Source organism: Dendrobates tinctorius, unplaced genomic scaffold (assembly GCF_039654945.1).
Source record: "Dendrobates tinctorius isolate UK_male_01 unplaced genomic scaffold, ASM3965494v1 ptg000181l, whole genome shotgun sequence".
Lineage (NCBI taxonomy): Eukaryota > Metazoa > Chordata > Amphibia > Anura > Dendrobatidae > Dendrobates > Dendrobates tinctorius.
This window is the reverse complement of record NW_027361848.1, coordinates 5,349,079-5,376,743: the sequence shown is the minus strand read 5'-3', so window position 1 is coordinate 5,376,743 and position 27,665 is coordinate 5,349,079. Positions and strand designations below refer to the sequence as shown.

General features: G+C 43.7%; 1 protein-coding gene across 8 annotated transcripts in view; it reads right to left on the bottom strand.

Moving 5' to 3' along the window:
* Window positions 1–27,665, bottom strand: part of PHF10 (PHD finger protein 10) — a 357,386-nt gene that overhangs the window by 250,385 nt on the left and 79,336 nt on the right. For 6 of the 8 annotated variants that reach the window (XM_073551852.1, XM_073551855.1, XM_073551856.1 and 3 more), the window contains exon 2: window positions 11,579–11,706. In XM_073551852.1, the coding sequence (XP_073407953.1) occupies window positions 11,579–11,706 (128 nt within the window). Of the gene's footprint in view, window positions 1–11,578; window positions 11,707–27,665 lie in introns of those variants that run through there. The other 2 variants (XM_073551853.1, XM_073551854.1) reach the window with 2 other exon arrangements.

Below are 27,665 nucleotides of genomic sequence, written 5' to 3'. Positions count from 1 at the left end.
CAACGAACTCTTCTTTCCGTCTGACTGAGAACCCACATTTCATTAATATGGTTCAGTCACTGAGACAGGATACAGTCCACCCAGCAGAGCTGATGTTGCAGGGAAACTGCTGGATCAAGTGTATGACAGAGAAATGGAGCAATGTGCAACAGCTCTGGAGGGTAAAATTGTTAACCTAAGTATTGATGGGTGGAGTAATGTCCACAATGATCCTATTGTATGTGCTTGTATAACAACAGAAGAAGGTAAAGTCTTCCTTGCACAAACAACTGATACGTCAGGAAATGCACACACAGCAGAATACTTACAAGAAGTGGCAGTAAAATCTATAACGACATGTGAACAAAAATTCAAATGTCTAGTACGCAGTTTGGTCACTGACAATGCTGCAAACGTATCCAAGATGAGAAGAGATTTAGAAGAGCAGGGAGGGAATACAAAGCTGCTAATAACATATGGTTGCAGTGCTCATTTGCTGCACCTCTTAGCCAAAGACTTAAGTGTTCCAGAAATAAAGGCTAATGTTGTTTAAATTGCTAAATACTTCCGTAATAATCATTTTGCTGCAGCAGCTCTGAAAAGGATGGGTGGAACCAAGCTAACGCTCCCACAAGATGTTAGATGGAACTCTGTGGTGGACTGTTTTGAGCAGTATATCAAAAACTGGCCTATTCTGATGACACTTTGTGAAGAAAATAGAGATAAAATAGATGGCACTGTCACGGCCAAAATCCTCAACATTGGGCTTAAGAGAAATGTTGAACATATGCTGAGCTTCCTGAAACCCATCTCTCAAGCGTTAAACAAAATACAGAAAAATAGCTGTTTTATTGCGGATGCTGTTGAAATTTGGAAGGAACTGAGTGAACACTTAAAAACAGAACTACACATGGACAGAATTAAATTACAAGCAGTAAACAAACGAATGGGACAAGCACTGACTCCAGCTCATTTTTTGGCAAATATTGTCAATATCCAATATCAGGGTCAAAACCTAAGTGCTGAGGAAGAGGAGTTAGCTATGACATGGGTATCCAGCAATCATCCATCTTTAATGCCAACTATAATAAACTTCAGAGCTAAGGGGGAACCATTCAAGAAATATATGTTTGCTGAAGATATTTTAAGGAAGGTCACACCAGTAAACTGGTGGAAGTCACTTAAGCGCTTGGATTTAGAGACTGTTCAAGTAATGATTTGACTTTTAACAGCAGTAGCTTCTTCTGCAGGCGTTGAAAGAATATTCTCTTCCTTTGGACTCATTCATTCTAAATTGAGAAATCGGTTGGGACCCAATAAAGCAGGAAAGCTTGTTTTTCTTTTCCAGATTATGAATAGGAACAAAGAAGAAGATGATGATGAAGATGACGACAAGTGAGCTACAGAGGACAGCAGGGACAGTAGTATTTAAGTTTTTCATGTGTCGGTTGGGCTGACAGTCTAAGTTTCTTAAAATATATATATTTTGTTTAGCCAAATTAGTTAACAAACATGGATGTTTGTTTAAGCAAATAACTTATGCTGTAATGTTGTTATTGTTTCAGTTGAATAAATCTATTTAAATTGTTATTAAGGTCAGGATTATTTTTCTCCTTCCTAAGTACAACAGAACAGTGGTGTCCAAATATGAATGATTAACCCATTAAACTGGGGAGAAAAAAGTAATATAAAAAGTGATTCTAAAAATCTTCATCTACTTGCATGTTAAAGTAGCAAGAACTCGTTTAGGTAGAAACTTTGATTTAAATCACTGATTTAAATCAAGCCTTACTGACTAGTGATTTAAATCGTGATTTAAATCAGTTAGATTTAAATCAAATCCACCCTGCTGTGCGCTACTGTCCTCCGCGTCCTCTGGCTCTGATGTTCAGGGCACGGTGACGTAGTTAGTGCGCGCCGTGCCCTCTGCCTGATCAGTCATTGACAGAAGACCCGGAAGAGACAGAAAGGCGCAGTAATGGACTGGGGGACAGGTGAATATCACCAGTGCCGGGGCCCTGAGCCAGTGGCGACACCGGCACTTGTCCCCCAGCGACGGAGAGGTGAGTAGGTCTTTTTTTTTTTTTTTTTTTTAACTTGCAGCAGCAGCATAATCTATGGTGCATCTTATGGTGGCATAATCTATGGAGCTTCTTATGGGGGCAGCATATGGGGGCCATATCATGATATGGGGGCCTAATCTATGGAGCATCATATGGGGGTAGCATATAGGGGCTCAATCTATGGAGAATCTTATGGGGGCAGCATATGGGGGCTTAATCTATGGAGCATCTTATGGGGCAGCATATGGGGGCATAATCTATGGAGTAGCATATGGGGCATTTTATGGGGGCATAATCTATGGAGCAGCATATGGGGCATAGTCTATGGAGAATTTTATGGGGCATAATCTATAGAGCATCTTATGGGGCAGCATATGGGAGAATAATCTATGGAGCATTTCATGGAGCATTTTATTGGGGCATAATCTATGGAGCATTTTATGGGGCAGCATATGGGGCATAATCTATGGAACATCTTATGGGGCCATAACCTTTATGGAGCAGCATATAGGGCATATTCTATGGAGCATTTTATGGGGCCATTATTAACCTTCATGCAGCATTATATGGGGTATATTTTGTATGGAGGATCTTATGGTGCCATTACTAACCTTTGTGCAGCGTTATATGGGGTGTATTTTGTATGGAGCATCTTATGGGGCCATTATTAACTTTTGTGCAGCATTATATAGGGTGTATTTTGTATGGAGCATCTTATTGGGCCCATCATGAACTGTATGGAGCATTATATGGGGCTCCTGATTCAATATGGAAATTGAAAAACATTTAACCTACTGATGTCTCAATTAATTTTACTTTTATTGGTATCTATTTTTATTTTTGAAATTTACCAGCAGCTGCTGCATTTTCCACCATAGGCCTATACGCGAGTCAATAAGTTTTCCCAGTTTTTTGTGGCAAAATTAGGGGGGTCGGCTTATACACAGGTCATCTTATACACGATTATATACTGTATATGCCAAACACTATACTGAATTATCTGATATACTGGCCATGCATTATACAAAATATCTGTATATCCACCACGTATTATTCAACAGTACATATACACTCACTGTCCACTTTATTAGGTACACCATGCTAGTAACGGGTTGGACCCCCTTTTGCCTTCAGAACTGCCTCAATTCTTCGTGGCAGAGATTCAACAAGGTGCTGGAAGCATTCCTCAGAGATTTTGGACCATATTGACATGATGGCATCACACAGTTGGCGCAGATTTGTCGGCTGCACATCCCTGATGTGAATCTCCCGTTCCACCACATCCCAAAGATGCTCTATTGGATTGAGATCTGGTGACTGAGGAGGCCATTTGAGTACAGTGAACTCATTGTCATGTTCAAGAAACCAATCTGAGATGATTCGAGCTTTATGACATGGCGCATTATCCTGCTGAAAGTAGCCATCAGATGTTGGGTACATTGTGGTCATAAAGGGATGGACATGGTCAGCAACAATACTCAGGTAGGCTGTGGCGTTGCAACGATGCTCAATTGGTACCAAGGGGCCCAAAGAGTGCCAAGAAAAAATTCCCCACACCATGACACCACCACCACCAGCCTGAACCGTTGATACAAGGCAGGATGGATCCATGCTTTCATGTTGTTTACGCCAAATTCTGACCCTACCATCCGAATGTCGCAGCAGAAATCGAGACTCATCAGACCAGGCAACGTTTTTCCAATCTTCTACTGTCCAATTTCGATGAGCTTGTGCAAATTGTAGCCTCAGTTTCCTGTTCTTAGCTGAGAGGAGTGGTACCCGGTGTGGTCTTCTGCTGCTGTAGCCCATCTGCCTCAAAGTTCAACGCACTGTGCGTTCAGAGATGCTCTTCTGCCTACCTTGGTTGTAACGGGTGGCAATTTGAGTCACTGTTGCCTTTCTATCAGCTCGAACCAGTCTGCCCATTCTCCTCTGACCTCTGGCATCAACAAGGCATTTCCGGCCACAGAACTGCCGCTCACTGGATTTTTTTTTCTTTTTCGGACCATTCTCTGTAAACCCTAGAGATGGTTGTGCGTGAAAATCCCAGTAGATCAGCAGTTTCTGAAATACTCAGACCAGCCCTTCTGGCACCAACAATCATGCCACGTTCAAAGGCACTCAAATCACCTTTCTTCCCCATACTGATGCTCGGTTTGAACTGCAGGAGATTGTCTTGACCATGTCTACATGCCTAAATGCACTGAGTTGCCGCCATGTGATTGGCTGATTAGAAATTAAGTCTTAACACACAGTTGGACAGGTGTACCTAATAAAGTGGCCAGTGAGTGTATACTGGCCGTGTATTACGATCGGCCATGTATGATCCAGAAATATCTAAATAATGGAATATCGATATATCAGCCATGAATCCTAAAGTAATATGTATATATCATCGTGTATTATACACAGTGTCTATGATATATAAAGATATAAACATAGATATTAATATAGATATATAAAAATTTATAAATAAAGACCCATATATAGAAAAGGTATAATACAAAATGTATATGTGCCTAATAGTATTTGTGATCCGTCTGCTATATATTATACAGCATTGTCTATACATCAGCCATAATAATACAATATTATCTATGTTGGGGAAGTTATATAAAAACGTATCTATAAAAGCGCCATGTATTGTATTGTGGTATCTACAGTATATATACCCCTGCACTAAATGGCAGTATATACATATACACCATGCATTACATTGAAGAATCACATACATTCACCATGCACTACATTGCAATATATACAGTTCGTGCAAAAATTAAGAGACCACCACATCAAAACCCTGTCATGAGCAGCCCATTCTCCAGACCTGAACCCCATTGAAAACCTCTGGAATGTAATCAAGAGGATGATGGATAGTCACAAGCCATTAACAAAGAAGAACTGCTTAAATTTTTGTACCAGGAGTGGCATGGTTATTCCACAAAATATTGATTTCTGAACTCTTCCTGAGTTAAAACATTAGTATTGTTGTTTCTAAATGATTATTAAAGGGAATCTCACCCTTTTTTTGGACTATGAGCTGCCGGCATCGACATCAGGGGTAGATAAGCCCCCGATGTAACCTGAAAGAAAAAAAGAGTAAAGGCCCCATCACACACAGCGAGATCGCTGATTTTGTGACGTCACAGCGATCTCGCCAGCGACATCGCTGTGTGTGACACACATCAGCGACCGGCACCCCCGCCGGGTATCGCTGATCGTGCTGGATCGTCTTGGGCCATTTTTTGATTGTTGGTCTCCGGCTGGCCAGCACGCATCGCTGCCTGTGGCAGCGGGAGACAAACGATCAGCGACGCTGCACGCTGGTATCCAAGGTAAACAGCGGGTTTTTAAGAGCCGAGCGGCTCCTAGAAACCCGCTGTTTACCTTAGATACCAGCGTGCACGCTGGTTTCCAGGGTAAACAGCGGGTATCCAAGAGCCGCGCGGCTCTTAGAAACCCGCTGTTTACCTTAGATACCAGCTTGCTCGCTGGTCCTGATCGCTGGAGGAGCAGTCTATGTGACAGCTCACCAGCGATCAGCCTAACGATGTCCCAGCCATCCCATCCATGTCGGATCGTTGGTGGGATTGCTGGGACATTGTTATGTGTAACGGGGCCTTTAGATTATACTCACCGGGGGGGCGGTCCCGTCTCGGTCCGATGGATGTTGCGGTCCGGCGCCTCCCATCTTCATACGATGCCGTCCTCTTCTTCCCTTCCTGTCGTGGCTCCGGCGCACTGCTCTGCCCTGTTGAGGGCAGAGCAGAACACTGCAGTGCGCAGGCGCCGGACCTCTCCCGGCGCCTGCGCATGGCAGGACTCTGCTCTGCCCTCAACAGGGCAGAGCAGTGCGCCTGCGCCGGAGCGACAACAGGAAGGGAAGAAGAGGACGTCATCGTATGAAGATGGGAGGCACCGGACCGGACGCCGGGGTGAGTATAATCTAAAGGTACTGTCACACTAAGCGATATCGCTAGCAATATCGCTATAACTTGTGACGTTATAGCGATATTGCTAGCGACATCGCTGTGCCTGATACTTGCCTACGACCGGCTCCCCCGCTGGTTATCGCTGATCGTGCGAGAACGTCCTGGACCGTTTCTCGTCGTCAGCTTCCTGCGGCGCTTCCTGTGGAGAGACGAGCGACGAGCGTGGACGCGGGCGGGAGGACGCAGGATTGCCTCGTCTGACAGGTAAGTAGCGACCCCCAACCCCAGCGATGTCGCTGGTGAGATCTGCCTGTGTGGCAGCTCACTAGCGACCACTTAGCGATGTACCAGCGATCCTGACCACGTCATATCGCTGGTCGGGATCGCTGGTACATCGCTAAGTGTGACAGTACCTTAACTCTTTTTTCTTATCTTTCAGGTTACATCGGGGGCTTATCTACAGCATTACAGAATGCTGTAGATAAGCCCCTGACGTCGATGCCGGCAGCTCATAGTCCAAAAAAAAGGGTGACAATTTATTGCTTGGAAATTCGGACACACGTTGTCAGTAGTTTATAGAATAAAAGAACAATTTACATTGCACTCAAAAATATACCTATAAAGAGAAAAATTAGAAAAACTGAAATTTTTGCAGTGGTCTCTTAATTTTTGCTAGAGCTGTATTTATACAGGAAAAGATACTGCAACAGTACATGGGGTATAATTAGGTAAATGTGCTCACCTCCCTCATAATGAGGCCTGATAGCCCCCATATTATACTCCCTGAAGCTGCAGACATGTACTTAGCTGTCCAGTGGTCTGAGGTCAAAGAGGGACACTCAACCTCAGTCAGTCCTATTTGTTTTTTATACCTATGTCATTTCCTCCCTACCCTTAGGGTATGTGCACACATAGTTTTTTGTCTCTGCGGATTTTGTAGAGAAAACTGCAGGAAATCCGCAGGACAAAGTGCTGCGGTTTTTCTGCGGTTTATCTGCGTTTTTTTCTGCGCTTTTACACCTCATAATGGATGAGGTGTAAAACTGCAGCGTTTCTGCACCAAACAATTGACATGCTGCGTTTTGAAAACCGCAGCAAAACCGCGCGGAAAAAAACGCAGCATGTGCACAGCTTTTTTTTTTATTTCCATAGGAAATAAAAGGTGCTGTACAACGCAGCAGAATCTGCTGCGTTTCTGCAGAGCCAAAAACGCTGCAGAAACGCAGCAGAAACCGCAAAGTGTGCACATACCCTTAGACCACTACCCCTTAGGATCACATTTTTTCCCCCTCCCCACCCCCCATCTTCTCCCATATGGTCACTTCCTCCCTTCCAGCATCATGTCAGCTTCCCCTCATCCCGTGGAGGGTCCAGCAGATGCTTTCAGATGGTTTCATGCCAGCATAGCTCTGCTTCCAACACTGACATAAAAAGGGCTGATTCATTAAGACTGGTGTTGCACACACTAGTCTTAATGAAGGCAAGTACTATAATCAAGGAATGGAGAATATTCATGGAGTAAGTTAAGCCACCACACTGGCATAACTCATAGCAGGAGTAACCAAGCCCCATCCATGCTAAGCCAAAATTGGCACAGCTGCTCAGGACTGGCAACATTTTGCATTTACGTGCACTATTTCTGCGCAACTTCCCAGTTGCACACAAATATTGCAGCTTATTAAGGTGTTTTACAACAGAGCTCTGGGGTAAAGACCTTAATGAGTCACCCTCAAAGTGTACTCTACTTTTTGAATGCAGATTATGCATCTGTACACTGTTTGCTCCTCTAAAAGTACTCAAACACTCAAGCCCCCCCACTGTCTGCCTCTAATCCACACAAAAAAACCCTGCAGTCAGGTGTCTCCCTGTAATCCACACAGGAAGCTCCTGCCACTCAGTATGTCTGTCTTTCTCTTACTGCCATCCAGCATGTCCCTCTAATCAACACCAAAAGCTCCTACCACCTAGTGTGCCACTCATTACTGTATGTCTGTCTTCCTCTAATACTGCCACCCAGCACGTCCCTCTAATCCACACCAAAAGCCCCTACCACCTGGCGTCTCCCTAATCCGGAGCAAAATCCCACGCCATTGAGTTTACTCTTCTTATACCCACCAAGATCCCCATGCTAACTAATGTCTCCCCTCTGAACCCTCAGCCTCACCCCCCTCCCCACCCCAAGAGTACCTGCCCACCTTGGCTCTTATTTCCAAGTAGTGAATCAGCCTTGTTTCTTTTCTTCAAAGAACCCAACTGCCCCTTTTTGACACTCTTCCCCCTTTTCCAGAGATATGATTATTATCCTTGCTACATATTTCACAGAGCAATGCCACATTATTGCTTCAGCTCCCCAAAAGAATCCATGGCAAGTCACATAGCTATCCCTTTGCTACATATTTCACAGAGCAATGCCACATTATTGCTTCAGCTCCCCTTCCTCTACATGTTTTATTTCCAACTCCCTACAGTACACTGATATTTGTGCTCACTCTATCCCCATAGAATTCCCCTGGCTACATTTTTTTAAGGTAATCTGTGCTATATTGTAATATACAACATCCTTATAGGGTTTGTTTTTGTTTCTATAATTTTGTTCCTCCTGAATTTCACTTAATTCCCTGTGGCTATAACAAACATGACAGCTCCCTGTGCTTTATCATCTAACATCACAGCCAGAGCTGGCACCGCCCAGCCTCAGAGTCCAGCACTGCCCTCTGCACACTCATTGACTGTCAATATCTGCCCTGTCACTGACCTCTTATCACTCCATTATTGGAAATAACAGCAGTGTCCTATGTCCTCTCATCTGTGGAGACCAGCACAATCACTTGCACTCCACACCACATCCACACAGTGGTGACAGGGCTTCACATGTCCCCTAAACCACATCCACAGTGGTGACAGAGCTTCACGTCTCCACATCACATCCACAGCAGTGTTAGAGCCTAATGTCTCCACATCACATCCACAGTGATGACAGAGCTTCACATGTCACCTTACACCTCATCCACAGTGGTGCCAGGGCTTCACATGTCCCCTGCATCACATCCACAGTGGTGATAGAGCTTCACGTCTCCACGTCACATCCACAGTGGTGACTGAGCTTCACGTCTCCACATCCACAGTGGTGCCGGAGCTTTACATGTCTCCACATCACATCCACAGTGGTGACAGAGCTTAATATGTCTCCACATCACATTCACAGTGGTGACAGGGTTTCACCACGTCTCCACATCACATCCACAGTGGTGACAGGTGGTGCCAGGGCTTCACATGTCTCCACATCACATCCACAGTAGTGAAAGAGCTTCACATGTCCCCACATCGCATCCACAGTGGTGACACAAAGCTTCATGTCTCCACATTACATCCACAGTGGTGACAGAACTTCACTTGTCCCCTACACCACATCCAAAGTGGTGATAGAGCTTCACATGTCCCCTACACATCCACAGTGGTGACAGAGCTTCACAAGTCCCCTACACATCCCCAGTGGTGACAGAGCTTCACGTCTCCACATCCACAGTGGTGACAGAGCTTCACATGTCCCCTACACATCCCCAGTGGTGACAGAGCTTCACGTCTCCACATCCACAGTGGTGACAGAGCTTCACTTCTCCACATCACATCCACAGTGGTGACAGAGCCTTACGTCTCCATATCACATCCACAGTGGTGGCAGAGCTTCACAGTCCTCTACATCATATCCACAGTGGTGACAGAGCTTCACATGTCTACACATCACTTTTGACATATTAGTACTGTGAACTGAAAAGTCTACAGTATGTGTGTGCGTAAGAGTGCAAGTGTGTGTGTGTGTATATATCTTACTTCTGTGCGTAACAGCCATGTGACTCATACCAAATTAAAAAGCATTCCAAAAATTACTGAATTTTATGTGTTAAAGGGAACCGGTCACCAGAAAAAAGCGCTATTAACCTGCAAATATTATTTATTATTATAGTGCCATTTATTCCATGGCACTTTATATATGGGGATAATCTTCAAATTAATAGCGCTATTATCCTGCCCGGCGCCTACACTTAGTTGAACACTGCTGAGAGAAAACGAATTTAATTCCCCCCGGATTCCCCCGCAGCATTCCGGTTGTAGTCACAGGGGCGGCGCCAGTTCAGTCATCACACTGAGAGTAAAGAGCGGCGGTCCGACAGTGATGGACACTGGCTCTGCAGTAGGGCCAGGCGTCAGTCAGTGTCAGTGCCACAGTTGCAGCTGCCATTCTGTATATTCAGAGAGGTTAATGAACCAGCGAATTCCTGGTGACTAAAACCAGGAAGTCACGGGGAAATAAAATTAATTTTCTCCCAGCAGTGTCCTCCTCACAATGTCCCCTTCCTACATCTCTACTCTGCATTGGGAATTCCAGCAGTGAGTAGGCCATCTACTTCAGGACACACATTGTGCATAGGGTATGTTTATTAGAGCACAGCAGGCTAGGCTGCCAATCCCAAATTGGCTGCTCCAAAGAACTGTGATCACAACATAATTCATGTATTCACACTAATTATTTCAAAAGCGATTTGATTTATCCCATGTTTATTTAGATATACAGCCTCCTTATTGTGATTTCCCTTAGTATTTGCGAAGGTGATAAATCCTCTTTTAGTTAAAAGTCCACTGCCGCTAGACAATAGTTTCTTCCAAGTTTGAAAGTGGGCAAGCCTGGTGTGAGCTGGATCGGAGCAGGGATATAGGGCGGCATTGCCAGAGATGTAACAGAACAAAAGCCAAATAGTGTAGACCGAGCTCATATCACTATTTGATTTGGATGGTGGTTAGAGTAGTTGAGTTTACTGTATTCTTGCTTGCATGGTAAATGGTGGGAGGCTCCAATATCAGATTTATATTATTGCAGTTGTAAGGGCCCCGTCACACATAGCGACTCACCAGCGATCCCGACAACGATATCAACTTGTCAGGATCGCTGGTGTGTCGCTACATGATCGCTGATGAGCTGTCAAACAGGCAGCTTCACCAGCGATCAGCACCAGTGACGCCGAGCGCGCCTCACTTAGATACCCGATGTGTATCTTGGTTACCAGCTCCCTGCATCAGCGCGCTGGTAACTAAGGTACACATCGGGTTTCTAAGCACCATGCGCTGCTTAGAAACCCTGCGTTTACCTTAGTTAACAGCGCGCTGATCGCTGGTCTCCCGCCTGTCACACGCAGCGATGCGTGCTGGCCAGCGGGAGACCAGCGATTAAAAAAAAATGTCCTGGCCATTCCAGGAAGATCAGCGATAACCGGCAGGGGGGCCGGTCGCTGGTCAGTGTCACACACAGCGATCTCGCTGGTGCGTCACTAAGCTTGTGACGCAGCAGCGATCTCGCTAGCGAGATCGCTATGTGTGACGGGGACTTTAGTGTAATTGTACATTTAATTGCCTTTTTTTATCTCCCCTAGACCTTGCTAACCTACCAATTACTTGTTTTTCTTCTTTAACCATGCACATACAAAGGTTTGCATTTAAGCTGGACACACAAATAGGTAGGATGTTTTAGAACATAATTATCATTATTGTTTTATTTTAGATACACTTAAGAAATTAAAAAAAAAAAAAAAAAAACACAAATATATTTACCCAAAATCTTGGTTAGAATTTTCACAACTAGGTGAGCTTTCTCCAGATGCTGTTCTTTTTCTTTTAGGGGGCTGACTGCCATCATTCGAATTTTCCTCCAGATCTCTTCCATCATTTGAATTTTCTTCCTGGAACACGGAAAATGTAATGCAGATATTAGTTTACCCTTTCGCGCCACAGCCTGTTTTCGCCTTTGTGACCAGGCCAATTTTTTATAATTCTGACCAGTATCACTCTATGAGGTAATAACTCTGCAAAGCTTCAACGAATCCCAATGATTCTGAGACTGTTTTTTGTGACATATTGTACTTCATGACAGTGGTAAAATTTGCTCAATATGACTTGCATTTATTTCTGAAAATATATGAAATTTGGCAAAACTTTTGAAAATTTCAATTTTCAAATTTTTAATCTTCATGGCCTTTATGTCACACAAAAAAGTTAATAAATAAAATTTCCCACCTGTCAACTTTATATCAGCACAATTTTTGAAACATTTATTTTGTTAGACATTATAAGGGTAAAAGTTGACCAGCAATTTCTCATTTTTCCATAAAATTTACAAAACCATTTTCTTTTAGAGACCACATCACATTTGAAGTGCCTTTGAACTGCCCATATGACAGAAAATACTCAAAACTGACACCATTCTAAAAACTGCACCCCTCAAGGTGCTCAAAACCACATTCAAGAATTTTACTAACTCTTCAGGTGCTTCACAAGAAAATTGGAATGTAGAAGGAGAAAATGAACATTTAATTTTTTCCCACAAAAATGTTACTTTAGCGCCATATTTTCCATTTTCACAAGGGTAACAGAAGAAAATGCACCATAAAATGTGTTGTGCGATTTCTCTTGAGTACGTCGATACCACATATTTGGAGGAAAACTAATTGTTTGGGCGGACAGCAGGGTTTGGAAGTGAAGGAGTGCCATTACTTTTTGAATACAAAATTGGCTTTAATCAATAGCCGACACCATGTCGCGTTTGAAGAGCCCCTGAGGTGCCTAAACAGTTGAACACCACACACACACACACACACACACACACACACACACACACACACACACACACACAATTGACCCCATTTTGGAAACTAAACCCCTCAAGGACTTTACCTAGATGCGTGGTGCTCTTTGAACCCTCAGGGGCTTCACAAAATTTTATAATGTTGAGACGAGAACACATTTTCCCAGACTGTGTGAAGGGAGAGCTCCCGCTAACCCTCTGCAAAGCCGACATATGCAGAGCAACCTGAGCCTGCCACTCAGCTGCAGACGCCGAAATCTACATGGCGCTGTTGGGGAAATCTTCCCGCCCTCAGATGGGAGAAGATGGCGACACTGAAGGACAGAGACGGGAGGTGAGAGAGCATGAAAGCCAGGCATGGCTGAAGACAGAGCCTGAGAGACACACTATGGATGAGAGAGCACGCTCAGAATGGCAGCTGGGGGAGGAGACCAATCTTAATAAAAGCAGGTGAAAGGGCGCTGGAGGTGGTAGCCACACAGCAACGTGAAGGGCGAGAAGCCAAGAGACTCCCTGCGCCACCAATGTTATCTAATGTACCTGTCCAGGTGAATTTGTGGCCCCGAGCGGACTCTGGGGAGGGTAATGGCAGGAGTAGAGCGGTCTATAGGAGTTCCAGCCAGGAAAGTAGAAACAGGAGGAAGAGAAGGGGAACAATTCACAAGAAATCAGTACCACAGCAGGCGCACCTTTGTTCTATTAATTATGGGCGTTTGGCCAGTGAGGTGGCGGCACACTTGGCTGAGGAAATTAAGGACACTACAGACTCTGCTATACAAAGGGCCATGCTTAAATTGGAAAAAAAATAGGAGGGGCAGGAACACAGAATAAAAGAGGCTGAACAGAGAATATCAAAAGAGAATATCAAACTGCTGTGGAAGACCAACTGCCTGGTGCCAGTTCCCAAGATCACTTTTCCGACTTCCCTACATGACTATCGTCCAGTGGCCTTAACATCGCATGCTATGAAGTCGTTGGCGAGAATAGTACTTGCCTACTTTTGCCTGAGGGTGAGGGCCTAGACTGACCCCCTACAGTTTGCGTACCAGCAGAGATTGGGGGTGGATGATGCTGTAGTGTTTCTGTTACATACAATACATTCATTCTTGGACAATGATGGAACTGTAGTGTGCGCCATGTTCTTTGACTTCTCCAGTGCTTTCAATACCTTACAGCCGCTCTTACTACATAAGAAGTTGACTGATATGGCAGTGGAAGAGGGGATGGTGAACTGTACAAGCGACTACCTGACGGACAGGCCGCAATTTAAAAGGATGGGAGAGGTGGCATCTGGCAGTGTACGGAGCAGTGTTGGAGCTCCTCAGGGTACAGTGCTGTCGCCCTTCCTCTTCACCTTGTATACAGCTGACTTTCAGTATAAATCCGACTTCTGTCACCTCCAAAAATTCTCAGATGACTCAGTGATTGTAGGGGGAATTGGAGGGGACCAGGGTGGTTTCTGACTTTGTAGATTGGTGCCAGACCAACTGTAAAGAACTAAATGTAAAGAAAACAAAGGAAATGGTTGTGAGTAATAGAAGGAAAAGGAATATTACTTACCGATCACTATTGCTGGCCAGGAGGTGTAGATGGTTGAGAGCTACAAATATTTGGGGGTTCACCTTGACAGCAAACTTGATTGGAGGTGTCATACAGAGGTTCACAAGGAGGTAATGAGCAGACTGTACTTTCTACGGAAGCTCAGTTCGTTCAATATGTGCAGTAAAATGCTGGAAATGCTCTACCAGTCCATTGTAGCAAGCGCCATCTTTTTTGCTATCATTTGCTGGGACAGTAGTGTGCGAGTAGCTGACGCTAATAAGCTCAACAAACTTATCAAGAAGGCAAGCGCGGCTGTTGGCCTCCATCTTGACTTTTTTGAGGAGGTAGTGGACGATAGGATTCAGAAGAAGTGTAGGGCTATAATGAACAATAATACACACCCACTATCCGAGCTGTTCTTGAATCAGAAGAGCACTTAAAGCAGCCGTCTAATCCTACTAAGGTGCAAGAAGGAGAAATTCAGGAAGTCATTTGTGCCTACTGCTATGGGGATGTATAACAAATCACTAAGGGTGAAAGATGGCTACAACCTAGGGCTGGCGCACTAAGGGAAATGATCAGAGATTTGTGTACCTTTGTTTGTTATGTATTGTGGTTAGTCATGTGCAAGACCTGTGTCTAGTAATTACTATGCTGTTTGTAATGTTTTGTTTGTAATGCGGTTGTAACGCTGCTGTGATACCATAATTTCCCTAGGGATCAATAAAGTGTATCGTTTCGTAAACTCTAAAGACACTTTAAACACTATGAACACATATAGGACTTGACAGCTCTCTCATATAAATTGCGTAATAAAATAGAAAACAGCTCTAGGCGAAGCAAATTGAGAATAGAGGGATTTCCGGAATCAGTGTCGCCAGGGCAGCTAGATGGTTTGTGAACATGACCTCCCACAAGCACTAGGCCTCAATCAAGATTGCAAAGTGAAGATAGCCCACAGAGTAGGCCCATTGAGGGACCAGGCTGATCCCAGGGAGGCCACTAAAGGTGGAGATCAAATTGCAACTCGCCAGACAGGTCATTGTCAAGTACCTGGATTACAAACATAAAGAGATCTTAATGGCCTTCAGAGAGAGACGGGAATCGCAGCAGATAAAGGGACACAAACTTTTACTATTTGGTGACTACTCAGCTGAGGTCATGAGGAGATGAAAGGCCTTTAGCAGGGTGTGTACTGCACTTTTCCATAAGAGGACAAGATTTCAGCTCCTGTATCCTGTAGTCTGGATGGCTCATTTACATACTTCAAAAACCATGAAGAAGCAGAATCGCAACTGCTGCCATCTGTGGAAAGAAGGGAGGAGTTGCATGGAGGAGGCAGAGAGAGCCGTCGTGGGAAAGGAAATAGTTCACCCACGATGGCAACCTTCACTAACAAAGGAAATGGTCAAAGTTCTCCGATTAACGGGAGGATCGCAACCTGAAAGAGCACGGGACAGCAATATCTACGGAGAAAATAAAGAGAGAGGTTGAAAAGACGGGGAAAGGTTCACGTTCACAAGCTTTGACAATATGGACTGGTAGTTAAGTTGCCGATGTGATATGTAACCTAATCTTGCCGTTCATAGCTGGTGCTTGAATTTTTACAAACAAATCCCAGACGGTGGCTCTCGGAAATACTAATAATTTTGGGTTTAGGTATTGCATAATAAGCTGACAAGGAGGGGTGTAATAAGGTACTAATGTTCTGCACCAATGTTATAAGTCGGATGGAGGGCAAGGGATTGGGAGAGAAGGCGGCTCTCGGAAAAACTAATAATTTTGAGTTTAGGTATTGCATAATAAGCTGCACAAGGAGAGGTGGGAGAGCGTGGATGGCAGCCATAATAAGGGAAGTGAAGCAAAAGATTGTAGAGGAATTTAGTCTGTTTGGGGGAGTTCCATGTTTTAGTTTTAAATGTTGGTATGGGGGGAAGAGGGGTGGGGAGAAAGGGCAATAGTTATAATGTGAGTCGGACATCACCTGCAACAGTTGAGGGCTATTTACTGAGAGCATCTAGAGAAGTGGTTCCCAAACGCCAGTCCTCGCGGACACCAACAGGTCATGTTTTCAGGATTTCCATACTGTGACACATGTGAGAGAATTCCTGATGCCTTGATGATACTTCCATTACCTGTGAAATACTAAAGGAAATCCTGAAAACATGACATGTTGAGGTCCGTGAGGACTGGAGTTTGGGAAACACTGATCTAGAGGGACCATCTCCACCATAGACTATGGTTAAGATCATTTCAGTCAAGGGACTGCAGTCGCTGTGCAAAAGATCCATGATTTTGCGCCATCTAAAGAAGCTGGGAGTGGATATAGCGCCCTTACACGAGACGCACTTGATGAAAGAAGACTTCTTTAGAATGAGTAAGTGGTGGATGGGAAAACTGTTTGGCTCAGCGACACACGGCAGGAGGGTGGGGACCTTGATTTTGGTGAATAAGAGTTTTAGTCACTCGGTGCTACGGAAGGAATATGATTCTGAGGGTAGATGGCAGCATCTGGTGATCACGGGCCCCTTTGGGAGATTGATCATGCATAATGTGTATGCTCCCAATTCAGAACAGGACCCCCTTCTTTAGGGACTTGAATTTCAATATACTGAATGATACTGAACATTGGGCAGTAATGGGAGGGGATTTTAACGGGGTCCCTTGTCACACAGAAGACAGAACCCGGAAGGAATGGGGGTGCAGAAGGTTGGGGGGAGGGGGGGATTATGGGCACTTGTTAAAGGAGGAATTGGGGCTCAGATATATGGCGTCTGCAGCATCCTTATGACAGAGAATTTACGCATTATTCCCACCCGCACGATAGTTGGTCACGCACTGATCAGATCTGGATGAATGAGAGTCTGATACCCAGAGCGAAGGAGAGTGTGATAGAGAATATGGTGATTTCTGATCCTAGTCCAGTGAGTGTTTGTATCCAGGACAACAGTCCAAGGGGCACAGTTTTCTCGTGGAGGTTTCCGGCATTTTTGACTAGACATGAGAATTTTCACAGGATCCTGAGGGAGTGGTGGGAGGATTTTAAGATAACGAATGGGGACCACGAGCAGAACCCGATACTGTACTGGGAGACAGCCAAGGCAGTTCTCAGAGGGAAGCTGTTGGAGAACACGACTTCTATTAAAAAAAAGAACAAATGAACAATATTTAAAGGCGAGTGAACTTCTGAGAGGAGCTTATACAGAATTTTTAGTGCACCGTTCACCCTCAGCAAAAATAAGATGGCTGGAAGCTAAGCACTGCTTTGATTCATGGGCAGGAAAAAAAAGGAACAACTACATAGGTCTCAGCAGGAAGTGGAGCTGCATAGGTTTGGGAATGAAGTGGGAAAGATGCTGGCTAATTTGGCTAGGGGGAGGAGGCAATTGACCTTGATTCCGAGTTTGAAGAAAGGGGTGGCATGACTTCTGAACCCAGGGAAATAGGATTCTGGGAGAATTCTATAGAGAACTAAATGGAACAAAACAAGTCAGCGATTGGGGGGGTGAATGGTTAGAGACAGTTAAATGCCTCGCTTTTCGGAACATGAGTTGGAAACTGAATGCAGAGATTTTAGTGGATGAGTTGAAAATAGCAATTAAAGGTCTCAGCAACACCAAGGTGCCGAGTCCCGATGGGTTCGGGAGTGAATTCTACATGGTCCTAAGGGATCAGATCTCTCCTACACTGACAGATTTGTTTAATGCATGGATGGGGGTAGTGAACTTTCCAGTCATATTAACACTGCATATATAAAGATGATACCAAAGAGGGACAAGAATCTAGAGGACCCATCCAGCTATCATCCAATTTCACTTATCAACCAAGACCTAAAATTAATCTCTAAAATCTTAGCGGATAGATTGGCAGTGATTTTGCCTAGAGTGATTACGCCACACCAGTCGGGCTTTATAAAAGGCCGTTCTGCAGTGTCTAATATCAGAAAGGCCATGCTGATCATGGATACGGTTAAATGTGAAAAGGGGGACTCGACAGGATGCCCTGCCTTAGTCACGCTAGATGCTGAGAAAGCATTTGCTAATGTGACATTTGATAATGCGAGTTGGTCATGGCTAGAACTGGTTCTAAATCAGTTAGGTCTCACGGGTGGGTTGCACAGATATATCCAGATGCTTTACTCAAACCCCCAAGTGAGGGTGCATACCCCTGGATTTTTATCAGATGTGTTTCCGCTGAGAAAGGGCACTCACCAGGGCTGTCCGCTCTCACCCGTTGTTTAATATAGCTGTTGAACCCCTGTCGAAAATTCTTAATAGCGAGGGTAGCTATGAAGGGATTAGAATAGGAAACAAAAACGTGCGGTATGCGCTTTTCGCAGATGATATTGTGTTTTTCATGTGTAACCCACACAGGGATTTAGCTCAAACACTGTCCACAATAGAAGATTTCAGAAAGTTCTCGGGCTTCAAGCTTAACAAAAAAAAGTGTGAGTTGCTATTCCTGAAGAGACGGGATGGGACAGCAACTAATGGTCAACATCATGAAGTATCTGGGATACCAAGAGAAAAGTCCTCGATCCATCTTCTCTCAAAAATTTAAATACAATTAACCCCTTAACGACCAAGACATTTTGTAGGTTAAAGACCAGGCCTTAATTCTGAAATCAGACCACTGTCACTTCATGTGCTTATACTTCTGGAACGCTTCAACGGATCCTGCAGATTCTGAAAATTTTTTTCGTGACATATTGTACTTCATGTTAGTGGTAAAATTTCTTTGATATGACTTGTGTTTAATTATGAAAAAAGCGGAAATAGGCAAAAAATTTTAAAATTTTGCAATTTTCAAACTTTTAATTTTTATGCCCTTAAATCAGAGAGACACAAAAAATAGTTAATAAATAACATTTCTCACGTCTACTTTACATCAGCACAATTTTGGAACCAAAATTTTTTTTTATTAGGAAGTTATAAGGGTTAAAAGTTGACCAGCGATTTCTCATTTTCACAACAAAATTTACAAAACCATTTTTTTTTTTTTTTTTTTTTAGGGACCACATCATATTTGAAAGTCACTTGGAGGGGTCTATATGACAGAAAATACACAAAATTGACACCATTCTAAAAACTGCACCCCTCAAGGTGTTCAAAACCACATTCAAGGAGTTAATTAACCCTTTAGGTACTTCACAATAATTGACGCAATGTGGAAGGAAAAAATAAACATTTAACTTTTTTCCCCAAAATGAATCTTTAGACACAATTTTTTTTATTTTGTCAAGGGTTTCAAGAGAAAATGAACCACAATATTTGTTGTGCATTTTCTCCTGAGTACAATGATACCCCATGTGTGGAGGAAGACCAATCTTTAGGCGAACGGCAGTGCTCAGAAGGGAAAGAGCATCATTTGAGATTTTGAATGTCAAATTGGCTGGAATCGAGAGCGGACGCCATGTTGCGTTTGGAGAGCCGCTGATGTACCTAAACAGTGGAAACTCCACATAAGGCCCCCTTTTTGGAAACTAGACCCCCCAAGAAACTTATCTAAATGTGTGGTGAGCACTTTGAACCCCCAAGGGCTTCACAGAAGGTTATAACGTAGAGCCGTCAAATTAAAAAATCATTTTTTCCACAAAAATTATCTTTTCATCCCCAATTTTTATTTTTACCAAGGGTAACAGAACCCCAAAAGTTATTGTGCAATTTGTCCTGAGTAAGCCAATACCCCATATGTGGGGGTAAACCACTATTTGGGCACATGGCAGAGCTCAGAAGGGAAGCAGCGCCATTTGACTTTTTTGACTGGAATTGAGATCGGATGCCATGTCGCATTTGGAGAGCCCCTGATGTGCCTAAACAGTGGAAACCCCCCACAAGTGACCCCATTTCGGAAACTAGACCCCCCAAGGAACTTATCTAGATGTGTGGTGAGAGCTCTGAACCCTCAAGGGCTTCACAGAAGTTTATAACATAGAGCCGTAAAATTAAAAAAAAATCAATTTTTTCCACAAAAATTATCCTTTCGTCCCCAATTTTTATTTTTCCAAGGGTAAAAGGACCCCAAAAGTTGTTGTGCAATTTGTCCTGAGTACGCAGATACCCCAAATGTGGGGGTAAACCACTGTGTCGGTGCATGGCAGAGCTCAGAAGGGAAGGAGCGCCGTTTTGGAATGCAGACTTTGATGGAATGGTCTGCGGGCGTCAGGTTGCGTTTGCAGAGCCCCTGATGTGCCTAAACTGTGGAAACCCCCCACAAGTGACAATATTTTGGAAACTAGACCCCCCAAGGAGCTTATATAGATGTGTGGTGAACACTTTGCTTCACAGAAGTTTATAATGTAGAACCGTGAAAAGAAAAAAATCATTTTTTTTTCCACAAAAATGATTTTTTGCCCCCAAATTTTTATTTTCACAAGGGTTACAGGAGAAATTAGACCCCAAAAGTTGTTGTGCAATTTGTCCAGAGTACGCTGATACCCCATATGTAGGGGTAAACTACTGTGATCGCCTTACTGCGATCCTTGGGAGGCAGAATGCACAAATCCACAAAAGCTGAAGAAATGGTTATATTTTTTACACCGTTCTTCGTGTGGAATTAGTGATATGGTGACTTTATTCCTCGGGGCGGTACGTTTACAGTGATACCAGATTTATATCCTTTTTCTGTGTTTAGCTTCTGTCACACACTAAAAGGCCCTTTTTTTTTTTTTTCTTGAGTTTTTTTGTAAGAAATTTTTGCATCGCCGCATTTTGAGAGCAATTTTTCCATATTCCGGCCGACAGAGTCATCATGTGTGGGCTTGTTTCTTGCGGGACGAGCTGACTTTTTTATTGGTACCATTTTCGGGCACGACGTTTTTTGATCGCTTTCTATTCCGATTTTTGTGGAGGCAGAATGAACCAAAACTAGCAATTCAGGGAATTTTTTTTTTTCTTTTTTCGTCATTCCGCGTGTGGTAAAATTGGTAAGGCAGCTTTATTCTTCAGGTCAGTACGATTACAGCAATACCTCATTTAAATCTTTTTTTGTATGTTTTGGTGTTTTTTTTTACACAATAAAAACTTTTATAGAAAAAATAATTATTTTTGCATCACTTTATTCTCCGAGCTATGACTTTTATATTTTTCCGCTGATGGAGCTGTATGGCGGCTCTTTTTTTGCGGGACAAGATGACGTTTTCAGTGGTACAATGTTTATTTATATCCGTCTTTTTGATCGCGTGTTATTGCACTTTTTCCAAGCGGTATGATGATACTGCTTGGAAAAAGTATAATTTGCTACTTTTGTGTGTTATTTTTTTTTTACGGCGTTCACTGAAGGGGATAACTAGGGTGGCGCTTTTATAGATGGGATTTATATGGACGCGGCGATACGAAACATGTGTATTTTTTGTTTATTCTATTTTATTTACATAAAAATGTGTATTTTTAGGGGATTTTTTAAATTATTTTATTAATTTTTTTTTACATTTTTTTAAAAAAAATGTTTGTTTTTTTACCTTGTCCCTTTATGACCTCCGGGTCATCATGGCACAGGTCGGGCCCCGCGATTACATCGCGGGGACCCCGATCTGAGGCAAAGGGAGCCCCCTACCCTCTGCCTCCCCCTCTGAACGCTGCGATTGCGCTCGATCGCAGCAGTGAGGGGGTCAACAGCCAGGGGTGGTGGGGGCGCCGCTCCTAGCTATCAGTGCAGAAGCTCAACCACTGCATTGCTGAGCTCCTGCACTGAGATCGGGCAGGAGAAGCTGAAATTTCAGCCTCTCCTGCCCGATCACTGCTGTGTTTGGTCAGTCGGATTGACTGACCAGTCACAGCCCTTGGGGTGCAGGGACTGACTGCAAGGGTCCCTGCACCCCTTGCCGTGCCTGTCAGCTGTCATAGACAGCTGTTGGCACTGAACTGTCACTGCAAGTTTACACGCAGTTGCAGTTCAAACCCATGACGTGCACAGTCCGTCCTGGTGCGGTAAGTTACAACCGCCCATGAAGGACTGTGCACATCAATGGACATTAAGGGATTAAAGGGGTGGAGTGGTTTGCCGCTGTCCCTGTTGGCAAGAGGTCACTTGATTAAAATGATGTGCTTCCCAAGACTGCTGTACCCTCTGCAGACGATCCCCTCGCTGCTCAAGAAGGTTATATTACCAGGTTGAATAGAGCATTTACAAAGTTCCTTTGGAGGGGGGGGGGAACCCAGGATAAAGTTGAGCACGCTCATATCTTCTATGGAGGGGGGGGGAATCAGACTCCCTAATGTTAGGGGGTACAATTTATCCTGCTTAGTCACATGATGGACTGGTTATGTGGGTCAAGCAGACACACTGATTTTTATTTAGACAGCGAATTCTGTTGGCCCTAGGACTTGGCTTCAGTGTTGCCTTCTCCCCTGTCATGTCTGAATCCAGTTATCAGAAATTCGTTGGTGTGCAGGGACACCACAGTGACTTGGAAGGCAATAAGGAAGAAGCTGGGTTTACCATGGAAGGTATCCAAGTATCTCAACCCCTGAGCACACCCAAACTTCAATATAGGTAGGGAAAGCAGATTGTTTAAACAATAGCAGGAGAAGGGAGTTCTGAAGATGAGAGATTTGATGTATGAAAGCGATAGGACATGGATGAATGAGAGTGAAGTGGTAGAAAAGTTCAAACTTAACAGGTTTCAGGGTTTACAGTATACCCAAATAAAGGTCTCCATCATGCAAGATCTTACAGATGTGTCCAAAAAGCTACAGAAGAAAGAATTGGATAATTTGATGGAACGTGACCTATCCAGTTTGAACGTGTCAATGATATATGGTATTCTGAGAGAGTCGCTATTGCGGGGACATGTCAGCTGTTCAAAATAGTTGACATGTCCCGGCTTTGATGCGGGCTCACCACCGGAGCCCTCATCAAAGCGGGGAATCTAGCCTTGGACATACTATTGCGTACAAGGTCAGAAAGGGGTTAAACTTAAACATGAGCCATGTATGAGGGAGTCAGAGTCGTGGAGTCGGAGTATGAGTCTGTGTCATGGAGATTGAGGAGTCGGATGTTTGGCTTACCGACTCCACAGTTCCTATACATCAAATCACCCTCACAAACCCCGCAAAAGACCGGCCTCTTTAGCTTGCCGCCATCCTTTCAAACGGTCCAATACGTTGGCCCCAAAATATAAAGATGCCATCAACAGACCAGAGATCAAGGAGAAGCTCCAACGCTTCCATAATAACTTGTATGAACTTAACCCAGAAGGAGTACACCTAGCGGTAAGAGACCTAAACGACATTCTATATACCATGGCAGAAATGTCCGAACTGAAAAGAAGCATCAACAAAAGGCCGAAACAAAATCCCAACAAATGGTCTGACAAAGAATGTAAGACCATACAGAAGGCCCTAAGAATGGCCTCAAATAAAAAAAACAGAGACCCAAAGAACCCGACTCGAAGAGAAGCCTACCACACCATATAACGAAATTACAAAGCCATCCTCAGAAAGAAAAAGGAAAACCACATCGCCAAATTCCTCCAACTCCAAGATGACCTTGAAGACAACAAATTTTAGGAACTAAGTAAAGTAAATAGCGGATCACCGTGCAAATGCTGAGATAGATTAAATATTGTATACCCACACAATGAACGAGTTGGTATGGAGCGTACTCAGATAAATACAAACGTTCATCCGTTTGGAGAGCAAAGCTGATGAAATACTGATGAAAAAAATATTAAATAGATTACTAAATAGAGAAAATATCTGAAAAATAGCGATGCACTGATGAGAGAATCCGAGTACTCAGTGATTCATGCAGAGGTCCATGAAAAAGGAGAGGTCTCCCTGAATAAAGTGCTGAGTGCTAATTGTGACAGAGCGGCTAGAACCAGGGCGTTGGCTGGCAAAGAGCTTTTTCAATAAAAAAAGCTGTGTGCTTCAGGGAATAATAGAAAAAACAAAGTACTGGTTGGTGAGTATATTACCCTTGTTAGTGATATAGATGCTGACTCACAGATATGACACTTAAGCCCCCGTCACACATAGCGATCTCGCTAGCGAGATCACTGCTGAGTCACAAGTTTTGTGACGCAACAGCAATCTTACCAGCGAGATCGCTGTGTGTGACACTTCTCAGCGACCGGCCCCCCTGCCGGGTATCGCCGATTGTCCTGGAATGGCCAGGACATTTTTTTGATCGCTGGTCTCCCGCTGGCCAGCACGCATCGCTGCGTGTGACAGGCGGGAGACCAGCGATCATCGAGCTGCCGCTGGTAACTAAGGTAAACATCGGGTTTCTAAGCGGCATGCAGCGCTTAGAAACCCGATGTGTACCTTAGTTACCAGCGCGCTGGTGAAGGGAGCTGGTAACCAAGGTACACATCTGGTTTCTAAGTGCCACGCACTGCTTAGAAACCCGATGTGTACCTTGGTTACCAGCTCCCTGCACCAGCGCGCTGGTAACTAAGGTACACAGTGGATAACTAAGCGACGTGCGTCGCTTGTTACCCACATGTCGCTGGTGCTGATCGCTGGTGAAGCTGCCTGTTTGGCAGCTCACCAGCGATCATGTAGCGACACACCAGCGATCCTGACAAGGTAATATCGTTGTCGGGATCGCTGGTGCGTCGCTATGTGTGACGGGTCCCTTACTCTGGTATTAGCAAAAGTAACAAACAGGGGTTGATAAGCGATGGCAGCCCAATAAATGGAGACACTGATGGTGCGCGCTAGATAGATGATGGTGACAGTTATAAGTGATCTCAAGTGCGGCTAAATATGGTGCGCTTACTTGTGAAGCCCGATGTTCAGATGAGTGGGCAGCATGGAGGTGCTGAGCACTGAAATAGGTGGCAGGCAGTGAGCTGGAGAACGCAGACTTCTCGCGCGCTTTGGCCGGAAGCAGCGCTGAGGGTTGCGCGTGGGGAGAAGCTTCAGTGACGTCACAGGGAAGCAGGGACGGGTGCGTGAGGTGCACAATTCCTTCGCGTTTTAAGAGCTGTCGCCCCTCTTCATCGGGGATGTGCCTAATGCTGTGCTAGCCATCCTTATAAAACAACTCATGTAATCACAATAGTGTCAATCCCAATTAGCAATTGATTAGATTTAGCTTGGGCCATTAATCCAATTGAGCCAACAGGATAAGGGTACCGTTACACTTAGCGATGCACAAGCGATCCCGACCACGATATGACCTGGTCAGGATAACTGGTGCATCGCTAAGTGGTCGCTAGTGAGCTGCCAAACAGGCAGATCTCACCAGCGACATAGCAGGGGTCGGGGGTCGCTACTTACCTGTCAGACGCGGCGATCCTGACGTCCTCCCGCCCGCCTCCACGCGTCGCTCGTCGGCGCCACAGGAAGCCCAGCAGGAAGTGGCCGACGAGAAACCGCCCAGGACATTCTCGCGCGATCAGCGACAGACAGCGGGGGAGCCGGTCGGAGGTATCACACATAGCGATATCGCTAGCAATATCGCTATAACGTCACAAAACCAGTGACGTTATAGCGATATTGCTAGCGATATCGCTATGTGTAACGGGCCCTTAAGATAGATAATTGGAGCTGCGATTGTTTGGGCCTGAATTTAATTAAGTAGTCGCTTGTACCCAGAATACTATTAAGGAAACTGAAAACAGTAAATGGATATGCCTGGATGGGAATTATTTCACCTCTGTATAAGAGCTTAAAATGTAACTTTTATTGGTAATATTAAAAAAAAATAAAAAAAAAATAAGTAAAATGTATTTATATAATAATAAAATATATATAAAAAGGTGCTAAAAATATGTTTAATTTAAACTACAGGTGAACCTAAAGAATAGATCAGTCCCACGTGCTCCTAATGGGAAAAAAAATTAACAATAATGTACATGTTGCTGAAACTGAAAAATTCCTTAAATTGAAACTGATCCATATAAGAGGTTTGAACATGCATGACTAAAAAGTATTAAATACATGCAAAAATTATTAAAACTGGTTTATAAAAAATAAAATAAAAAATAAAGTGTCCCTGATGTGGAGCCCTAGTATGATATGGGGTAAATGATATGGGGTAAAAAAAATTGAAATTGGATGCCATTAGAATGCGGCAATAAATACTAATCTACGACACTCTATAGTGGTTCAGATAAAAAAGGGGGAGCGTCAGACTGAAAAAAGCATAGATTTCAATTTCGTGGTTTAGGCCCTTTGGGGCTAAGCTGTTCAAAGTGTAGATCAATTTACATTCCACACGTGACATGGCTTTTAGATAGTCGCCTTTTCTAGGGTTTTGCTGGACTACTTGTATGCCACAATAAAAAAAACCCTTACATGACCTTTTATGCTTTTCTAAAAAGTGACGGGATAATGGATGTCCATTGAAACCTTTATTTATATTATTAAGATGTTCCCTTATTCTATCCTGCAAGCATCTTTTAGTTCTCCCAACATAAATTTTATGGCATGGACACTTTAAAATATATATGACACCTGTTGTTTGACAAGTGATATTGTCTTTTATGTAATAGTTTCTATTTGTGATGCCCATGAACGACCTGTGTAGTTGCTTTTTCGTTGTGATGTCCATGAACGACCTGTGTAGTTGCTTTTTTGTCGCTGTTCGCACTCAGCAAGAGCAACGTCCACATGATAAAAAACCTGCCATGTTAGTGTCTACAAGAGTTTGTTGGATGGCACTCTTTTTACCAGGATTTCTTATTTTTGTGGTCGGTGCCAGTAGAAGGCCTAGGTTTTGTGCCTTGGTGTAGACGAATCTGGGTTGATTTGGTAATAAGTCCCCTATGCATTTGTCCCCTTGTAGTAGTTGTCAGTGTTTACGTGCAATGTTATTGAATAGTGTATGGCCAGGGTGAAATTTAGTAGATTGGGTAAGCGCTACATTTGTTCTTGAATGGTTGGAGGGGTGTCAACTATAGGTTTATATATTAAAGATGGTCTGGACATGATTGACACCTCCTGTTTAGTTTTGATTAAGGATTCGGGATCATAACCTTTTGTCAAGAACTGATCAGTTAATTATTGAGTCTCTCTATTGTAATCCCCAATATTAGTGCATTTCCTCCTTATTCTCATGTACTGGCTCTTTGGGATATTGGTTAAGCAGATCTGCAAGTGACAGCTACTAATATGGATGAAACTATTGGCGTCAACATCCTTATGGTAACCCTTTGTGATAACTTTACCATTCTCCACACAAATAGTTAAGTCCAGAAAGTTCACACTTTGCTGACTGTCGGTGGGTGTGAATTCCAGGCCAAACTCATTAGAATTGAGACCAGAGAGGAATATTCGTAGATCCGCTAATGTACCATCCCAAATAGAATGTCATCTATGAAGCGGTGCTAAAGTCTGAGGTTTTTGTGTAACTTGCCATTTTTGTATATAGTGTTATGCTCCCACATGCATACATAAATATTTGCGAAACTTGGCACAAATTGCATGCCAATCACAGTACCATGTGTTTGGACATAGAACTGTTTATCATATAAGAAGTAGTTATGCTTCATAATAAATTCGATACCATTAATGATGAATTGTATCTGGGCTTCCTGGTATATGCTTAGCATGTCAAGGAAAA